The 18,482-nt window shown below is 41.3% G+C and overlaps 1 protein-coding gene across 3 annotated transcripts in view; it reads left to right on the top strand.

Moving 5' to 3' along the window:
- Nucleotides 1-7,381: 7,381 nt before the first annotated feature.
- The window catches only part of HPGD (15-hydroxyprostaglandin dehydrogenase), a 31,347-nt gene continuing 20,246 nt past the window's right edge, over nucleotides 7,382-18,482 (top strand). For 2 of the 3 annotated variants that reach the window (XM_036313143.1, XM_036313144.1), the window contains exons 1-3: nucleotides 7,382-7,576; nucleotides 7,908-8,031; nucleotides 11,436-11,542. In XM_036313143.1, coding sequence (XP_036169036.1) covers nucleotides 7,484-7,576; nucleotides 7,908-8,031; nucleotides 11,436-11,542 — 324 coding nt within the window. In that variant the 5' untranslated portion in view covers nucleotides 7,382-7,483. The remainder of the gene's footprint in view (nucleotides 7,577-7,907; nucleotides 8,032-11,435; nucleotides 11,543-18,482) is intronic. The other variant, XM_036313142.1, reaches the window with a different exon arrangement.

Below are 18,482 nucleotides of genomic sequence, written 5' to 3'. Positions count from 1 at the left end.
GATGAGGAGGCTGAGATTCAGAGAAGTCAAGTACTTTGCTCAAGGTCACAATTTGGAGGTGGGGGAGCTGGATTCTAACCCTGGGAGTCTCTCTGTGCCAGGCTGTGCTTTGAACCCAGGATGTCTGTTCCTGAATGTTCAATACCCAGTACCTGCAATGGCATGGCAGGAAAAGAAATCATCCCTTTTAATTTGTCTGTCACTTCATTTTGCATCATTTAATTTGCTTTTATTTTAAAAAACTTCAAACAACTAAGTAAACTACAACCTGTAAACAGGAATGCTCTCACAAAATTATATGGGTGGTGGTTTATTTCAGATTTAACTTAGTTTTAGTTAAGAATCATGTTGTTTTTTTAAAAATATATTTTATTGATTTTTTACAGAGAGGAAGGGAGAGGGATAGAGAGTTAGAAACATCGATAAGAGAGAAACATCGATCAGCTGCCTCCTGCACACTCCCTACTGGGGATGTACCCGCAACCAAAGTACATGCCCTTGACCGGAATCATACCTGGGACCCTTCAGTCCACAGGCCGACGCTCTATCCACTGAGCCAAACCAGTTAGGGCAAGAATCATGTTTTTAATAACTCTAATCATGTTGAGGCTAGAAATATATAACTAATGTAAATGAAACTGAGTAATGCTGTAAGAAATGTATATCAAACTCCAACTCCTCCCCTCCTCCCTCGCCTCCCCGTGTGCCCAGCCGGTATGGCTCAGTGGTTGAGAGATGACCCATGAACCAGGATGTCACAGTTTGATTCCTAGTCAGGGCACATGCCCAGAGGGTTGCTGGCTCAATCCCTAGTAGGAGGTGTGCAGGAGGCAGCCGATCAATGATTCTCTCTCATCATTGATGTTTCTATCTCTCTCTCTCCCTCTCCCTTCCTCTATCTAAAACAAAAACAATAAAAAACACACAAACCCCCTGGTGTGTGTGGTGTGCGAGGGGACAAGGGGGCAGAGATGTGTTTATTGATATACTATACATAATGCCCTGTAGATATTTTTAAGTCAACGTGGACATTTAATATAAAATATAATAAAATGTCAAAACATTCTTCTTCGTACCAATAAATTTTTTTCTTTTTTTTTGGCATTGTACTTATGATTGCAGTGTTATTATAAAGGACACACATAGGATGAGGTATGGGAGGGATGCAGGGCTTCTGTGCCCTCTTCATGAAGTCAGGGCATATCACTCTTCCAGCACATTGATGTGTTCACCAATCATGAAGCTGCACTGACTTTTGGTGCCCAGGGTCCTTAGTAAGGTTTCATTATATAGGCATGATTGATTATATTATTGACCATGTGATTGAACTCGGTCTCCAAACCCACCACCACTCCCCAGAGGTAGGACTGGCCCAACGTTTCAACCCTCTAATCATGTAGTTGGACTTCCGGTGATCAGCCCCATCCTAGAGGTCCACCAAAAGTCACCTCAATAGCATGACAAAGACATCGCTCAGGAAATTCCAAGGCCTTTAGGAGGTCCATGCCAGAAAGCCTGGACCAAGAGGAGACAAATTCTTTGTCATAGCACAGTTGGGAAGATTGACTAGAAGTTCAGTAGATAGACATTCCAAGTGAGTCACCGATTTTAATATGACTGAGGAGCCACTGCCAACCCTGGCCCCAGGAATCATCTCTCCTCACTCTAGCCACCGACTTCCCTGTGAGCAAAGCATTGTCATGTGAACAAAACACGCCCCTATTTCTCTGATGCCCTGTGAGTTGAACCTTCTGTTATATGCATTTGAACCCATTTCTAATGGATATGAGGTTTCTACAGGTCTAGAATTTTAAATACTTACTGAGGACTAATAATGTATAAAGCACCGTGTATGGTGCACAAATATTGTTAAATTTAGCCCGCCTTCCAGGAATGCACAGCACTGGGAGGAGAAGAGCTCAGGTTCCATGGGCATGTTGCATTCTTTGTGAAGTCAGAATGGTTTGAATCCAGGCTCTGTAACCTTGAGTGAGCCCCTAAGCTTGGTAATCTCATTCACAAAATGGGAAAAAGAATGCATTCCTTATTGTGAACTGATGTGTGGAGGGTGAGAGTTAATCTTTTTTAAATTTTATTTTTTAAATTAAATTTGTTGGGGTGACATCCTATCTAATAAAAGAGAAACATGGTAATTGGTGTACGACCGCTACCCTTCCCATTGGCTAATCAGGGCAATATGCAAATTAACTGCTAGCCAAGATGGCGGCCGGCAGCCAGGCAGCTTGAAACTAACATGAGGCTTGCTTGCTTCAGTGACGGAGGACTCCAACGTTCCCCGCCTGCCGCTGCAGGCCTCTGAGCTGCAACTCTAAGCAACTATGTAACAAATATAGAAGCTAAACAAAACCCCAGAAACCTGCTTTAGTCCACCGGGCTTCAGCCAGCAGGATCGCAACATTGTAAGCAAAGGCCAGAAATCTACTTTCAGCAGCGGAGGCCTAAGAGCTGGAGCCAAGTCTCAAAGCTAAAGCTGGCCCAGAGTAAAAAAAAGAAAAAAGAAAAAAAGGAGCGGTTGGGAGCTTCAGTCACCCCCAGCCTGAAAACAGCCCTCAGCCCCTCACTCAGACTGGCCAGGCACCCCAGTGGGGACCCCCACCCTGAAGGATGTGTGACCAGCTGCAAACAGCCATCAGCCCCTCACCCAGGCTGGCCAGGCACCCCAGTGGGGACCCCCACCCTGATCCAGGACACCCTTCAGGGAAAACCAGCCGGCACCCACCCGTGCACCAGGCCTCTACCCTATATAGTAAAAGGGTAATATGCCTCCCAGCACCGGGATCAGCGGAGCTGCGAGGCCTCCTGGCACTGGGATCAGCGTGACGGGGGCAGCGCCCAAACCCCCTGATCTCCCTGCGGCTCTGTGTGTGACAGGGGGTGGGGCCACAACCTCCCTATCCACCCTGCTGTTTGTGACAGGCCCAACCCCCTGATCAGCCCTGCTCTGTGTGTGACAGGGTGCGGTGCCCCCCCCTTCCCCCCCCCCCCCCACGGACCCTGCTCTGTGTGTGATGGGGTAGAGCCATAACCTCCCTATCGGCCCTGCCCTGAGTGTGAGAGTGGCGGCACCCCAACCCCCTGATCGGCCCTGCTCTGTGGGTGATAGAGGGCGGTGCCCCAACCACCACCCCACGGGCCCTGCTCTGTGTGTGATGGGGTAGAGCCATAACCTCCCCATTGGCCCTGCTCTGTGTGTGACAGGGGGCGGTGCCCCAACTCCCCTATTGGCCCTACTCTGTGAGTGACAGGGGGCAGCACCCCAACCCCCTGATTGGCCCTGCTCTGTGCGTGACAGTGGGTGGCTCTGCAACCTCCCTATCGACCCTGCCTTGAGTGTGACGGGGGACGGTGCCCCAACCTCCCAATCGGCCCTACCCTGAGCATGACTGAGGGTGGCATCACAACCTCCGATCGCCCTGCTCTGTACATGACAGGGGGTGGCACCCCAACTCCCCAATCGGCCCTTCTCTGAGCCCAACCAGGGGCTGCACCTAGGGATTGGGCCTGCCCTCTGCCACCCGGGAGCGGGCCTAAGCCAGCAGGTCGTTATCTCCCGAGGGGTCCCAGACTGCGAGAGGGCACAGGCCGGGCTAAGGTACCCCCCTCCCCCCCAAGTGCACAAATTTTTGTGCACCGGGCCTCTAGTTGGTTAATAAGAGTATATAGTCTTTGAGTGTACATTTCTATGATATGTGATCTATATATTGCATTGTATGCCCACAAACCAAAGTCAAATCATCTTCTGTCACCATATATATGGTCCCTTTTACCTTCCCTCTGATAACCACCATACTGTTGTCTGTGTCTATGAGTTTCAGTTTTATATCCCACATATGAATGAAATCATATAGGTCTTAGCTTTTTCTGACTGACTTATTTCACTTAGCATAATATTCACAAGGTCCATCCATGTTGTTGCAAATGGCAGTATTTCATTTTTTCTTATGTCTGAATAGTATGCCATTTGTCTTAGAGAAGATTTATGCATCTAACCCCAAAGGTAAGGAAAGTAAAGGGAAAAATAAATGAATGGGACTATATCAAACTAAGAAGTTTCTGCACAACCCAAGAAGCCGCTAACAAAACAAAAAAGGAACCAATCAATGGGAGATATTTGCAAACAACAGCTCCAACAAGGGGTTAATATCCAAAACACTATATAAAGAATTCATACAACTCAATACTAAACAAACAATGTAATGAAAAAAAATGGGCAGAGGGCCTGAACAACACTTCTCCCACGACATACAAATGGTCAACAGATAAATGAAAAGATGCTCAACTTCATTAGCTATTAAGGAAATGTAAATCAAAACTGTGAGATGCCATCCCACACCTTTAGAATGGCTACAGTCAACAAGACAGATAAAAGCAAGTGTTGGAGAAGTTGTGGAGAAAAAGGAAACCTCATTCACTGCTGGTAGGAATGGAAATTGGTACAGCCACTATGGAAAAGAGTATGATGATTCCTCAAAAAATTAAGAATAGGGTTATACATGACCCAGCAATCCCTCTTCTGGGCATTCACCTGAAAAATTTGAAAACACTTATTCGCAAAGATTTATGCAGCCCTATGTTCATTGCAGCATTATTCATGATGGCTAAGACATGGAAACCAATGAAATGTCATTCAATAGATGATCAGATAAAAAAGATGTCGTACATATAGCCAATGTATTTTTTTCAGTCTTACTTTTAAGTCACATTAAAGGGAACCACGGTATACAGGAAATCTCATCATCTGGTTCAGATTTCCCAACTTCTCTTGATTGAACATTCATCTCATGTTTATCTGAACTGCATTCATCAAGTACAAGCACATACTTTGAGCTGGATGCTGGAGACATCCAGAGATAAAGACAGCTCTCCTTGCAAACACTCAAGAGATAGTGAGATAATTACAATGTGATTGCTGTATCCACTGTAGTGTTTTTCCAGCTGAGTTGGAAGACAAGTAAAGAAAGTGGAAGGTAAAGGATAGTCAGGCGAGCAGATGCTGTAAGACATAGGCCTGATGCTGAGAGAGTGGAGAAGGTTTTAACCCACATGGTTTCCCAGAGTGCAAACAGGGGCTACGGCCAAGACATGGGGCATAGAATGCCTCCCAGTTTAAATATCTTAATGATTTAAAAATGAAGATGTCTACATGTGACCAGATCTATGTTTTAGAATATTTACTTGGAAGACTGTGGAAACTGAATTGGATTTAAATTTTTGGGGGGCAAAAAGTAAGTCAGAAGGCTAACTGCTATTGCTATCATCACAGGAAAATGTCTAAGAGTATGAATAAAGACAATGGGAGTAGAAAACGAGAAGAAACTCTGCCTTAAATTCCAGTCTTTTCTATGCGCTGAAAACAAACAGACAAAATAAAACAAAAACAACAAACAAAACCTCTCACATTTTCCTCTATCTCATGTATTTTCTATGAATCCAGAAGTAATTAGTTAGCACTAATTAATATGTACTGTGCCTTATAAATTTACTAACACTAATTATTGTCATGAAAATTTCCAAGCATTTCTTTTCCTAGCCTTCTTTTCTTATGTGCATCGGAGCACTTTGCATCATTAACTGCTTCTATCTTCTCAAAACTATTTTCCCCCAATATGTGCCGCAACCCTCTGCTCTCCCTACAGGGCCCTGTGTCACTCTAGCTGTTCTTCCCGTCTCTTTCGTTAGTTCTTTCCTGACAAAGAAACTGTTCCTTTTCTTGTTCTGTGTTCTGTGCATGTGCTAGAGGTGTTGAGCTTTGTTTATTTCCTCTTGTTTTTGTCTGCCGCTGTTCTCTTTCAATCTGATACCTCAACCTACTCTTCACATTACAATTTATCATGATAGGATATAAATCTCTCTCTCCTTGTCTTAATTTCTCAATATTTTTCAAGACCCATTTTCTCCTTTTTTAAAAAAGAAATATATTTTTATTGATTTCAAAAAGAAAGGAAAAGGAGGAGAGAGTTAGAAACATCAACAACAAGAGAGAATCGTTGATCAGATGCCTCCCTCAACAGGGGCACATGCCCTGACTGGGAAATTGAACCCATGATCTCTTGGTTCCTAAGTTGAAGCTCAACCACTGAGCCACACGGGGCTGGGCAAGACCCATTTTCAAAGCAACTTTGAGGACCTGCTTCGGTGGCTTGCTGACAGCATACATCTCTCTTACACAGCATCCCCAGGCAGCCTTCCCTACTGAGCCAATCCCCTTCCTCCGGTGGCCTGTAAGCAGCAAAAAAAGTACACAAAGGTCACCTCCCCAGCTGCTGAGATTTCCTTGTTCATGAAAATAAATGCCAACGGGTATTAAGCTTATGGAAAATAAAATTGAAGCCTGGGGGTGAAAACATGAAGAGAAAAAAAAAGGGGGGGGGGAGACAAAGGGAAAAAGTGACCGGATCATCAGGATAGCCCTGGCTGAGTGCATCTCAGCACACAGCTCCCACTCAAGTTCCTGGAGGACAGGGAACCTCTGTCCCGCACTGAACTCCGAGCTCTGAAGCAAGTATGAGTCAACGGGTAAGCATTCCATTGAACCCACAATTCACCAGGCTGACAGCGACCTGGAAGTCCCGTGCAAAGTGAACGATGCACATTCTTGCAGGTCGCTCTCAGGATGACATGCAGCCTATCCTGATCTGTAACAAAAGTGCCAACAGGGTTCTTAAAGAACCAGCCGTGAAAAGGATAGATTCAAGTTTGTCAAAAACACAACGAAAGTGAAAAAGATTGGTGTTACTTAACTCGGCTCCCCCCATTCCCACTCCGAAGGCCGTGAGCCCAGAATTCAGACAAAAAGTAGACTGGGACAAAAGAGCAACATCCTTAAACTTTTGCTTTGTTTGCCTTTTTCTTTCTTTTTTCGGGGGAGGGGAGTAGAAGGGAAGGGGAGGCGGTAAGGGAGTGGAGAACCCGGTCGCAGGAGGGGGGAACGAAGCTCCCAAGCCTCTTCTCCCCCGTCCTTTTAGGAAGGTGGTCTTTAGCGCCCTGAAAGGAACGATTTTTTAATTTTTATTTTATTTTTTCAATGACAGTTGACATCCAATATTATGTTGTATTCATTTCAGGCGTACAGCACAGCGGTTGACAATCATCTGCTTTACAAAGTGTCTCCCCCTCTCCCCCATGGCTCCAGTCCCCACCTGGCACCATACATCGTTATCACAATGGGAGCGATGGAGGGCAATCCTTTTCAGAAATAACCTTTCTGCTTTCCCTGTCCGCTCGCGGCCAGCAGCGCAGCCAGAGGTGGAGGAAGGCTGTGACCTGGGTTCAGCAGAGAGTCAGGAAGGCAAAGATCGCGCGCAGCGCTCCAGGGCAAGGTGACACAGCCCTGGGTGCCCTGGCGTTGGCTTGACAGTTTCCTCCCCGCCCACTCGCAGGAGGGCGCCGGGCCTGGGTGCAGGCGCGCGCCCGGGAACATAAAAGCTGCGGAGGCGCCGAGACGCCTAGCAGCGGCCGCACCATGCACGTGAACGGCAAAGTGGCGCTGGTGACCGGCGCGGCGCAGGGCATCGGCAGGGCCATAGCCGAGGCGCTGCTGCACAAGGGCGCCAAGGTAAGAGCGGCGCCTGGCCGCGGAAACCTTCTCTGCGAGCCCGGAGACTCACCTCCCACCCCTCCACCATCCCGCCTGCCCAGCCCAGGGGGTCCCAGGGGCCCATGGGGGATCGGGACGTTGCGCCCCCACGTGCCCACCGCGCCACTTCCCAAAGCTGCGGAGGCGGACGCCCTGGAGTAGACGCCCAAAGCGGCTGGGAGAAAACCCGACCTTGGATCGCTGAGTGTCAGGCCCCCACGGGGAGCGTCCTGTTGTTTATTTACTGATCGTCTGCGGCGCGTCTAGTCCTCGAGCTGCGCGGGACCTGGGTCCTCTTCTTTCCCCGCAGGTAGCGCTGGTGGATTGGAGTTATGAAGCAGGTATCGAGTGTAAAGCTGCTCTGGACGAGCAGTTTGAACCCCAGAAAACTCTATTCATCCACTGCGATGTGTCCGACCAGGAAAAACTGAGAGGTAAGCGAGGAGATCTGCTCAGCGACGGGGGACGCGCCTTGAACAAGCAATAACCTGAAGGCAGCCGGTGCCAGAGAGTCAGCTTGGGGCAGGCAGCTGGAGAGCAGCTACCGCTAAGCCCGAGGAGGGAGCTTGGAGTGTTGTGCTTCCTACTGACATCCCAATAGCCGCAAAAAACGAAGAGGGAGGGAGGGAGCCCAACCCTGAGAAATCCTTTTATTTTAGTCCTTTGGCAGCGTATCATGCAATCAAAATTCCTTGGTGTCTTCAAAGACAGTGCTGCTAACAGTCATTATTAAATGATTGAAACTGCAGATGGAACCTGGAAAGTTAAACCGAGGCTAAGGGACTGGGGCAAGCAACAACTTCTCCCAGAAAGCTGGAAGACACAGAGCCCGAAGACAATGAAATTGGCAGTGTTTCTCTTTTTAAAAAGTACTAGAGTGCAGGGTCGAGGGTCATCAGCACAGACATGCTAGATGCTGTTAACCACGTGCTCTCTTTGGTTTTTCCCCTCTGAGATAGTAGTTTAAAAATAATATAGCTGCGCTACAGTGTGAGGATGGCAGAAGAAAAGTTTCTATCAGACTTTCCTCAAAGCTTTCCTGTTTCCGTCTACTCACTTAAAATAGAACAATCCACTTGTGAAATATCAGGGACGATATTGGTATATAAACGGATTTGGTCATATAGAGGTCCAACAGATATGCATGAAAAAAAAATTTTTCAGGAGAAAAAAATTAAAAAATATTTGTATCTCACAAAGTTTTATTGAAAGACTGGGTAAATTGTTGGGCACATCTTTTGTCAAGGGAGAAAAAAAACTTTCATAAAAGTCACTCTGGCCCTAGCCGGTTTGGCTCAGTGGATAGAGTGTCGGCCTGTGGACTGAAGGGTCCCGGGTTCGATTCTGGGTTCAACTCTGGTCAAGGGCACATGCCTGGTTGACTCGATTCCCAGTGGGGGGCGTGCAGGATTCTCTCACATCATTGATGTTTCTCTCTCTCTCTCCTTCTCCCTTCCTCTCTGAAATCAATAAAAATATATTTTTTAAAAGTCACTGCTACTCCTGCTCTTAACGAAATACTGAAGTATGACTTTCTTTGAAAATGTTGGGATTTTCTGTAAGAGACTAGAAATAGAATAGCATGTTAGGAAGGAGTGTTCCCCTACAGTTAAGGGGAGTTGTTTTAAAGGAAGATATGTAATTAAAATCTGAAAATGCTAATAAAGATCTATAATATGGATGACAAGCATGAGCAGAAGAGAGCTGTAAACACAGTGCTGATGGAACATATTTTGCCAGAGGATAAAGGTTTGTTGATTGCACATGACATTTTGGATCAAGAATAGAGGCATGTCAAATCTCAAAATCCATGCAGGATGGAATAATCCATGGTATAGATCATCTGGAAGCTATTTCTGTCTGAATTTGTGTAGTTTCACATGCGACATTTAACCTTCATTGTTTTTGCTTTTCTGTATTTGAAATTAGTACCTTGGCTGTAAACACATTCCTTAAGGATAAGTGATTGTGGAGGAGGAAACTCAGACACATAATGAGTGACCAGGAGGAGGCATGTGGTCATGAGGAAGCCACATGTTGTCTGGACATCCGCACGTATTTGCACTTCAGGAAAACACGGCATTGGCTCTTCCGATTTCAGGATGTAGCGCTGCCTATAACTTTTCAAATGGTTTAGACATGTGGCCGAGGGAGACTTCATTGAAATCATAAAAATACAGAGGTGAAAATGTCCTTGGAGAAGAACAAAGAACTCATTTAATAAATGAAGAAATGCAAGCTGGTGGTGGTGGTGATGGGGGTGTAGGTAAATTACAAAGAGTACCACAGCATATAAACATCACCAAGAGCGAGACTGGAAGTTGCTTGGGCCCAACATTTAGGGGTATGTCAGGAAGAAGATGGTATATTATACATTGGTAAGGGCAGAATATAAGAAATGCAGTGGAGACCAAAATGAGAAAAAATTAAAGAAGTAATTAGATATACATATTTTTTGTTTGTTTTATGATAACTCTATAGACAGTTGATTTATTTTGAAAAAATTCAGTACATTATTAAAGAGTCTCAATACATCTTGGGATTTTAATTTATTAATTCTCTTCATACAAAACATTGGACACTTTATACATTAGCTCAAGCGATGGCTAATAGACATACATATTTAACAACCTAATTTCCTATAAGATGGATGTGGAGTTCTGAAGAGAACATTCTTAGGGTGGGATGCAAAAATAAATAAATAAGAAGAAAAGTTCTTAATTTTTTTCTACTAGAGGATCTTTCCTAGAATCAATTTGAGATCTTAAGAATTATTGTAAAAATTCCATGAAAAAGGGAACAGTTTCTATTTTGTTGTTTTCCATTCCAGTATGGTAAAGGGTACTGGAAAGGGCACATATTAGAAAATGTTGCCACTATTTTTGACACTTAAGTTGCATAAGGAATTATCTTTTGGGGAACTCAATATGCCTGGTGGTTGTTAACAATTCTATGATTTTACTTGGATGTACTTTTTTTCAAGGAACTCATGAGTTGGCCCCAAGACCTGAGAACATATATTGTCATTTGGAAGAGCAACCACAATTGTTATGTATAGTCTCAAGTAATAGAACTAGAACCAATGGTACAAGGCCCCAGGAAACAGTTTAAGTCAATAGCACTATGTAAAAGTCAACTCTGAGAAATGTGTTTCTCACACACAAGTAGGAAAACCTAGTATGAACTGGCTAAGGAGGTTTTGTAAGAACTGGATATGTAATTGGACCACGGAATGAGTGACCTTCAGGCTTCAGAATCTATGCAAACTATACCTTGCTTAAACACAGTGAAGGTTTTGTGTGTGTGTGTGTGTGTGTGTGTGTGTGTGTGTGTGTGTGTGTGGTGTGCGCGCACGCACACGCATTTTAAAAAATATATATTTTATTGATTTCAGAAAGGAAGGAAGAAGGAGAAAAAGATAGAGATAGAAACATCAATGATAAAACAGAATAATTAATTGGCTGCCTCCTGCACGTCCTACACAGAGTATTGAGTCCACAACCCGGGCATGTGCTCTGACTGGGAATTGAACCTGGGACCTCCTGGTTCATAGATTGATGCTCGATCACTGAACTACACAAGCTGGGCAAAATTAAGGTTCTTGATTCAGTAGGTCTGTGGTGGTCATAGATTCTGCCTTTCTAATAAGCTCCCAGGTGATGCTGACTGATGCAGCTGGCTCACAAGCCACATTGAGGAGCAAGGCATTGAGTCACTAAGAGTGTAATGTTTGCTATCAGGGTGGATACATAAAAATGCATGCCATGGTGTAGGATATGACTTACATGTATATATGGAAAGAAAGAACATATCTGTAATGTCTCTTTTTTTATTTTAGATGCTTTCAGAAAAGTTGTAGACTATTTTGGAAAACTGGACATCCTGGTCAATAATGCTGGAGTGAATAATGAGAAAAACTGGGAAAAAATGCTGCAAATTAACTTGGTGAGCCATCTTAGCCATGCTAATTGCCTAAAAGTGTTTAATAATGTGATTTTTCAAGAAAAATTGTTCTTATATTCACAGAAACAATACAATGACTACAGAAAGTTAGAAAAAAAGCATTTCCTTTTATAAGTAGGAAGATATTTGAGATTTTTAATTATGAAAATATGTCTTAAAATTATAAAAGAAAATATGAAAAGGAACATAGTTTATTGCATAACTTAGGAGTTGGCAGACTATGGCCCACGGACTACTCTAGCCTGCCACCTGTTTTGTATGACCTGCAAGCTTAAAATAGCTTTTACATTTTTAAGTGGTTGAAAAAAGTGAACAGAAATGTAAAAAATAAAGACAGCTATAGACATTCATTTACACACTAGAGGCCCAAGATTCGTGCCATGGGGAGTGTAGGGGAGTTTCTCAGCCCAGCCTTCACCCTCTCACAGTCTGGGACCCCTCAAGGGATGTCTGACTACCGGCTTAGGGGGATCAGGCCTAAGTCGGCAGTCAGACATCCCTCTTGCAGTCCAGGGCTCTTGCAGTCCAGGACCCCTCGCTCCTTACTGCCCGACTGCAGCGGAGGCAGGAGAGGCTCCTGCCACTGCCGCTGTGCTCACCAGCCTTGACCCCAGCTTCTGGCTGAGCAGTGCTCCACCTGTGGGAGTATACTGACCACCAGGGGGCAGCTCCTACATTGAGCATCTGCCCCCTGGTGGTCAGTGTGCATCATAGCAACAGGTTGTTCCTCCATTCGGTCGATTTGCATATTATTATACAGGAGGATTCTCTCTGGCTACTTTCATGCTACAGTAGCAGAATTGAGTAGTTGTGACAAAGGCCTATGATATGTGATGTCTAAAAAATTTACTATCCTGCCCTTTACAGAAAAAAAAAATTGCCAGCCATGACTTAACTTATTTATTTAAAAATAAATCTTAATTTAATTCCAGGAATATAACAGAAAACAAGGCCAGTGATTTTTGGACTTTGTAGTTACTAAGAATTTTATCCTGAAAGCTGGTGTGTGTATGCATATGTGTGTTTATTTGTGCACGTAGTATATTGTGTAAGTTTTATAAAGTTTGATGATTCTTTCGCTTTTATTTAAATTATAAGAATGTAAAATTAAGAAGTAAAATTTCTGTTGCATCCACTGTATCACACCTTTGGTGGTTATCCCATTTATATACACACCTGACATAAGATATTGGGGTTTAGTAAAACCCAAACCTTAGCTAAGAAAAATATCCCAGCCGAGCTGTGCATGAGGCCACCCTGGCCTTGCTAAGGTCTCTCTCACTTGCCGAGTGGGTATGGGTAAAGTGAAGGGAGTGGCCCCTACTTCATGATATCCAACTAGGAGATTATAAACTCCTTCAAAAAAGGAGCTGTGTTATGTTCTTTATATTCCTCTCTCAGTCATCAGCCCAATATCTTGAAAATAGTGCTTGGTCAATAAATGTTTGACTTGAATCAACATTTCCATAAGTAATTACTTAATTGTATTAATAATTTGATGGGTATAATGAGAATTATACTAATTCACAAAAGAGCTGAATCTATAAGCATCGCTTTGATAAGGGTACAAAGTTGCTCCCCAAATTTAATAGATGCCTAAACTCCTTTAAATGAAAACAAAAGCTTCCATTTAAAAGTACAAACACCCTCCTTGAAGTCCTTTTTAAAATTTGTCTCAAGTGTTCCTGGATATCATTATATTCAAAATAATTTTAAGACCTATGTGTCAAATTTCCTCCAAAGTCTTTCTGGGGTGTGTGTGTGTGTGTGTGTGTGTGTGTGTGTGTGTGTTTAGAGAAACCTAACAACTGCTTTTCCTGAATTAAGACAATTCTATGATTTTTCTTCTACTTTAAACTAGTAATGTAAGTGAAATAAAATGAAATATTTTCTAATTGTGAAACATGCTTATATCTCTCAGCTAAATAATACTTTATCATGGCTTATCAATGTTTAATACACCATTGAGTTTGCTTAGTTATACCTAATTTGATTTTGTATTTATGTCTCTACTTCAACATGATTGTAGCTTATAATTTTATTTTCTTACAATATTTCTATTTTGTTTGAGTGGCAATTATTCCTTTGCTGACTTTTATCTCTTCAATCTGTCAGTTTTTGAACAGAATCAAATCATATCTCAAAGGACAGATGTTAATCTGCCTGCCTTTTTCAGTAATTCTGTTAGTTTGGACTTCATATTATAAACCTGTAATATTTGGAGAATAAATTGCTAGTGATTATAATTTATTGATCTTTCATTTGATTTTTAAGTTGTGTATCCCTTTGCAACCTATGATGTTTTGGTCCATTCCATATTTCCATATATGAAATCAGTCATTTACCTCGATATACTGTTTTCTATTACATTACTTTAAAAATATAAGTAACATTTTATGTTAAATGTGTCTCTTGCTGACAGTATAATATGAGATCTTACTTTTTAAATCCCATCTGAGAACATCTGCTTTTTATATTTGTGAATTTAAGCCACTTACATTTATTTCTACTTTTCGTAAAATGTATTTTTATTGATTTCAGAGAAGAAGGGAGAGGGAGAGAGAGATAGAAACATCAATGATGAGAGAGAATCATTGATTGGCTGCCTCCTGCACACCCCACAATGGGGATCGAGCTTGCAACCCAGGCATGTGCCCTTGGCCAGAATCGAACCCGGGACCTTTCAGTCCACAGGCCGATGCTCTACCCACTGAGCCAAACCAGCTAGGGCTATTTTTACTTTCTTATTAAGATTTATTCTTCCATTTTACTTCATATTTTATATTTATTTACTCACTTTCCTTTTTGTTTTTGTTCTTTTTCTATTTCCTTCTTAAATTCCATTGGATAGCTCTAATTTTCTCCTGCTGGTAAGAAAACCGTATGTTTTATATTTAATCTTTAGTGGTTACCCTGACTTATTATGAAGTATATTTCATTATATTTTTTGGTTGAAAAAAATATAATACAACCAATTGAGAGCTTCATAAATTTTTAAGAATATATTCTTATGAACTTATGCTACTCTCCAGAACCACATAGTGACAAGAATTTTTTGTGGGTTTTTTGTTTTGTTTTGTTTTGTTTTGCTTTGAGCTAACCTAGTGAAAAGCACAAATCATGCTGCAGCAGTTTTCTCCCTTTAGCAAAACTGTTTGATATTTCTAACAGTTTCATCACTAATACATAGCTACATACGTATAGATGAAGGTCACTAGGGTATAAAGTTTCTATAGTCAATATATTCATAATGGACACCTACTGTGTCTTACTTCTGAGAAAAGTAAGGCTTACTTGTCAGAAAAGTGTGCAATGATATAAGAAACATGGAAATAGTAAAGAGATTGTCACAAAGGATTCGAATTATCTGTTTCATCCAGCTGAGAGAGCATGTTTGCTTGAATATAGCCTAGGTGAATAAACATCTGCTCCAAGCTTGGAAATTTCCTAAACTATCTGAAAATAGGAAATTCTGGAAGACCAAGGGCATGTTATTTGACTCCTTTAGTTACAATTCACTCTCCTGGATTCTTCTGCATTGAAGTTTAGCTGGCCTTTGTTTTTCTTTGGACTCTTCTGACATAAGTCACTCCTTAGCTTAACACCAGGGGCTGAAGACATTTGTTTAATCTTACATAGAACAAAATATAACCTTTGTTACCCATATGTAACTACAAACATGTTACTGCCCCGCCTACTTAAGACACCCATTGCAAGAGTAGATTAGAGTCTGACCAATCATGGTCCTTCCAACTTGATTATCTCTGTTAGTATGATGCAAATATTTGCATGTGGTTTATATAATGATATTTCAGACATTGCTCTGAATGTCATTTGCCTCACACCATTCTGTGTGTTCTTCTGTACATTTTTCTATATTCTATCCTTATAAGAAAGTAACCACTTAGTTAAAGAACCTTACTACATACCTCCCTCTTCTGAAATCTCACACAACATATTTATATGATGTAAACTTTTTATTATTTTATTTTACTTTAAAAAAATCTTTATTGTTGAAAGTATTACATATGTCCCCTTTTTCCCCTCATCAACTCCCTCCAAACCACCCCCCAGCCCCTCACCGCCCCATTGTCTGTGTCTATGGGTTATGCATATATTCATACAAGGTCTTTGGTTGATTGCCTCCTACCCACCCACCCTCCCCCACCTTCCCTCCGAGATTCCACACTCTGTCCCAAGCTTCCATGTCTCAGATCCATTTCATTCATCAGTTTATCTTGTTGATTAGATTCCATATAAAAGTGAGATCATGTGATACTTGTCTTTCTCTGACTGACTTATTTCACTTAGCATGATGCTCTCCAGGTCCCTCCATGTTGTCTCAAAGGGTAAGAGATTCTTCTTTTTTACTGCTGCATAGTATTCCATGGTATAAATGTACCACAGCTTTTTTATCCACTCTTCTACTGATGGGCATTTGGTCTGTTTCCAGATCTTAGCTATTGTAAATTGTGCTGCTATGAACACAGGGGTGCAGAAATTCTTTCTGATTGATGTTTTGGATTTCTTTGATGTACCAATTTTTAAATTTTATTAAAATTATTATTTTTAGAATGATTTTGATACATGTGTAATTTATGCTAATATGCTATAACGTCTTCAAGGTAGAAAATTCTTGTTTTGTGTATGGAGTAGATATTCAATTAATATTTATTGGATAAACAAACTGTCCTCCTATGATACTTTATATCCATGGATATTTAATTTGATTTTTAATGCAATGTTTGGATGATTTCCTTATATCTCAGTAATCCCAAACAGTACTATCTGTCCTTTCACCTTGACTCCTTACCAAACTTAACCCTTCATTATCCTTTGATCTCACCACTCTTCCCACACAAGAGGTACAATAAACCTCTTCCCAGTCTTTTCTTTCCATTTGGTTATTCTGTACTTCCTCCTTAGTCTGAAGTCAACCGCAGCAGCCTTCTGTATAGCTGCTCAGAGCAGACTGGGAATGTTCAAAAAGAACTATTTGCATAATTATCAAAGGTTAGCTTGGCAATTCGGCAGAGATAGATTTAACTTGGAATATTGATAAGAATGTTCTATAATGTACTTATTGTACATTCTGAAGCTTTGGTAAACCTAAAAAATCAATCCCCACACAAGTGGGATTTGTAATCTAATTTGGACATGTAACTAGCATATATTGAATCCCTTGGTATGTTTAAATAAAAATGAAACAAAATAGATGGCGACTGCTGGTGATTTTCTTTTCAGAAATATAAGACTTGAACTTGGAAAGGGTATACATTTAGAATTAGTTGAAACTACATTTCAGTCCTGAATTTGGAATTTGTGAACTTTTATTTCTCTGATCTTGAATTTCCTGGTTTGTGAAAGAATAAAGATAACCTCTAGCTTAAATAAGCCATGATTTGTATGACACATCCAGCACAGTGCTACTACAAAGTATTCACTCAATAAATTGCCTTTCTTCTCCAAAGTATAAAAATCTACATTTTCTTCCTTTCTCACTGTCTCATTTCTATGTGAGTTGGGTTCCTCTCTCCTACTCTACCTCAAAATGAAGAGTTGAAGAAATGGATAGAAATATTGTTGTCAAATGTACTCCCTTTTTTTGGTTACCAAGATGTTGATTACCAATTAAATTAGTAACTACTTTCTATTATTACTACTCTATAATATTAAAGATCCAGTTGAACTATTATCATAGTTAGGCAGATCCAGTTGAACTATTATCATAGTTAAGTTGTAAGTATTTTCTGCAAGGGGGAAGACAATATTTACCACCTAAACAAGCAAAACTGAAACAATATTGACTATGAAAAAGGATTTCAGGGGTAAAAAAAAGAAAGATCATATATATTACTATATTTCTTGATAACTAGACTGGAGAAAAAAAACAAGAACCTGCAAGGCAAAGCATTAGACCTTGTCATGTAGATTTAGTCCAAGAGTGTTTCCATTTGAAAAGCTACTCAGTTCATATCCTGACAATGGATGGGGGAAATTACCCTTTGGGCTCCTTCTCCACCAAGGACATGGGAATCAATATTGCTTAACAAAAAATTACAATAAAGCTTACACATTCCCAACTTTTCTAGCTGGTTGCATCTTGTAGATGTTGAAAACACAAATGTAGGATGTCAGCAGAGTGCAAATACCTGAGAAGAAGCATAGTGCCAATATGCATAAACAGAAATTCTGTTCAGACATGCTGAAGACTTGGGCAAAAGGGAGCAGCATCAGTTTTTCCTTCTTATATAAACCATTCATGTTCTGTGTTTCCATTTTAAAGGGAATCATGTGGAGATTTTACTCATTATCCCTAAGCCTACTTAATATCAAACTGACACATGGCTTAAGTGAATAAAATCTTCAAGTTACTTTTTTGTTCTAAACTCCTGTTAGGTAGAGAGGCAACTCTGAACACTTTTCAAAGAACTCCCAAAGGACTTTTTTAAATTAAAAGAAGGTAAACAGTAATCTGTTCCAGACTCATTATTGCATCATTTTCTTTGCAGTATTATAAGGAATGAAAAAGGTAGGCATTAAGATGCCAAAAGAAAATTTCCACCTTTTAGAAATCTGAGTTGGAAGGGAGAGAAGCTCTTAAAAGGGAAAAAAGGATTTCAAATATGTTTCACATCACAAGTTGCTTTGAGTAGTGGTGAACTCTTCAATATTAGAATAAAACAGAAAGGGTATCTACCGATGGCAAGGAGCAGTGAAGCAGAGTAAACCAGCAAAAGCACACTTGTACGCTGTGATGAACACAATTAAGTGACAGACATTACTGAAGACCATGTGTCCCAAGTAACAAAATCTCCCATTCAAACTGGGTAAAAGTTATGTGACCTCACACAACAGGGTTGTAGCATCAGGACTGTTGGATGTTGCATCTCAGGATCCAGTTTCTTATCTACTCTTCCAA

The sequence above is a fragment of the Myotis myotis genome, unplaced genomic scaffold, assembly GCF_014108235.1.
Source record: "Myotis myotis isolate mMyoMyo1 unplaced genomic scaffold, mMyoMyo1.p scaffold_m19_p_6, whole genome shotgun sequence".
Lineage (NCBI taxonomy): Eukaryota > Metazoa > Chordata > Mammalia > Chiroptera > Vespertilionidae > Myotis > Myotis myotis.
Note: the sequence above shows the minus strand (reverse complement) of the source record. Positions and strands in the feature narration are given on the sequence as shown.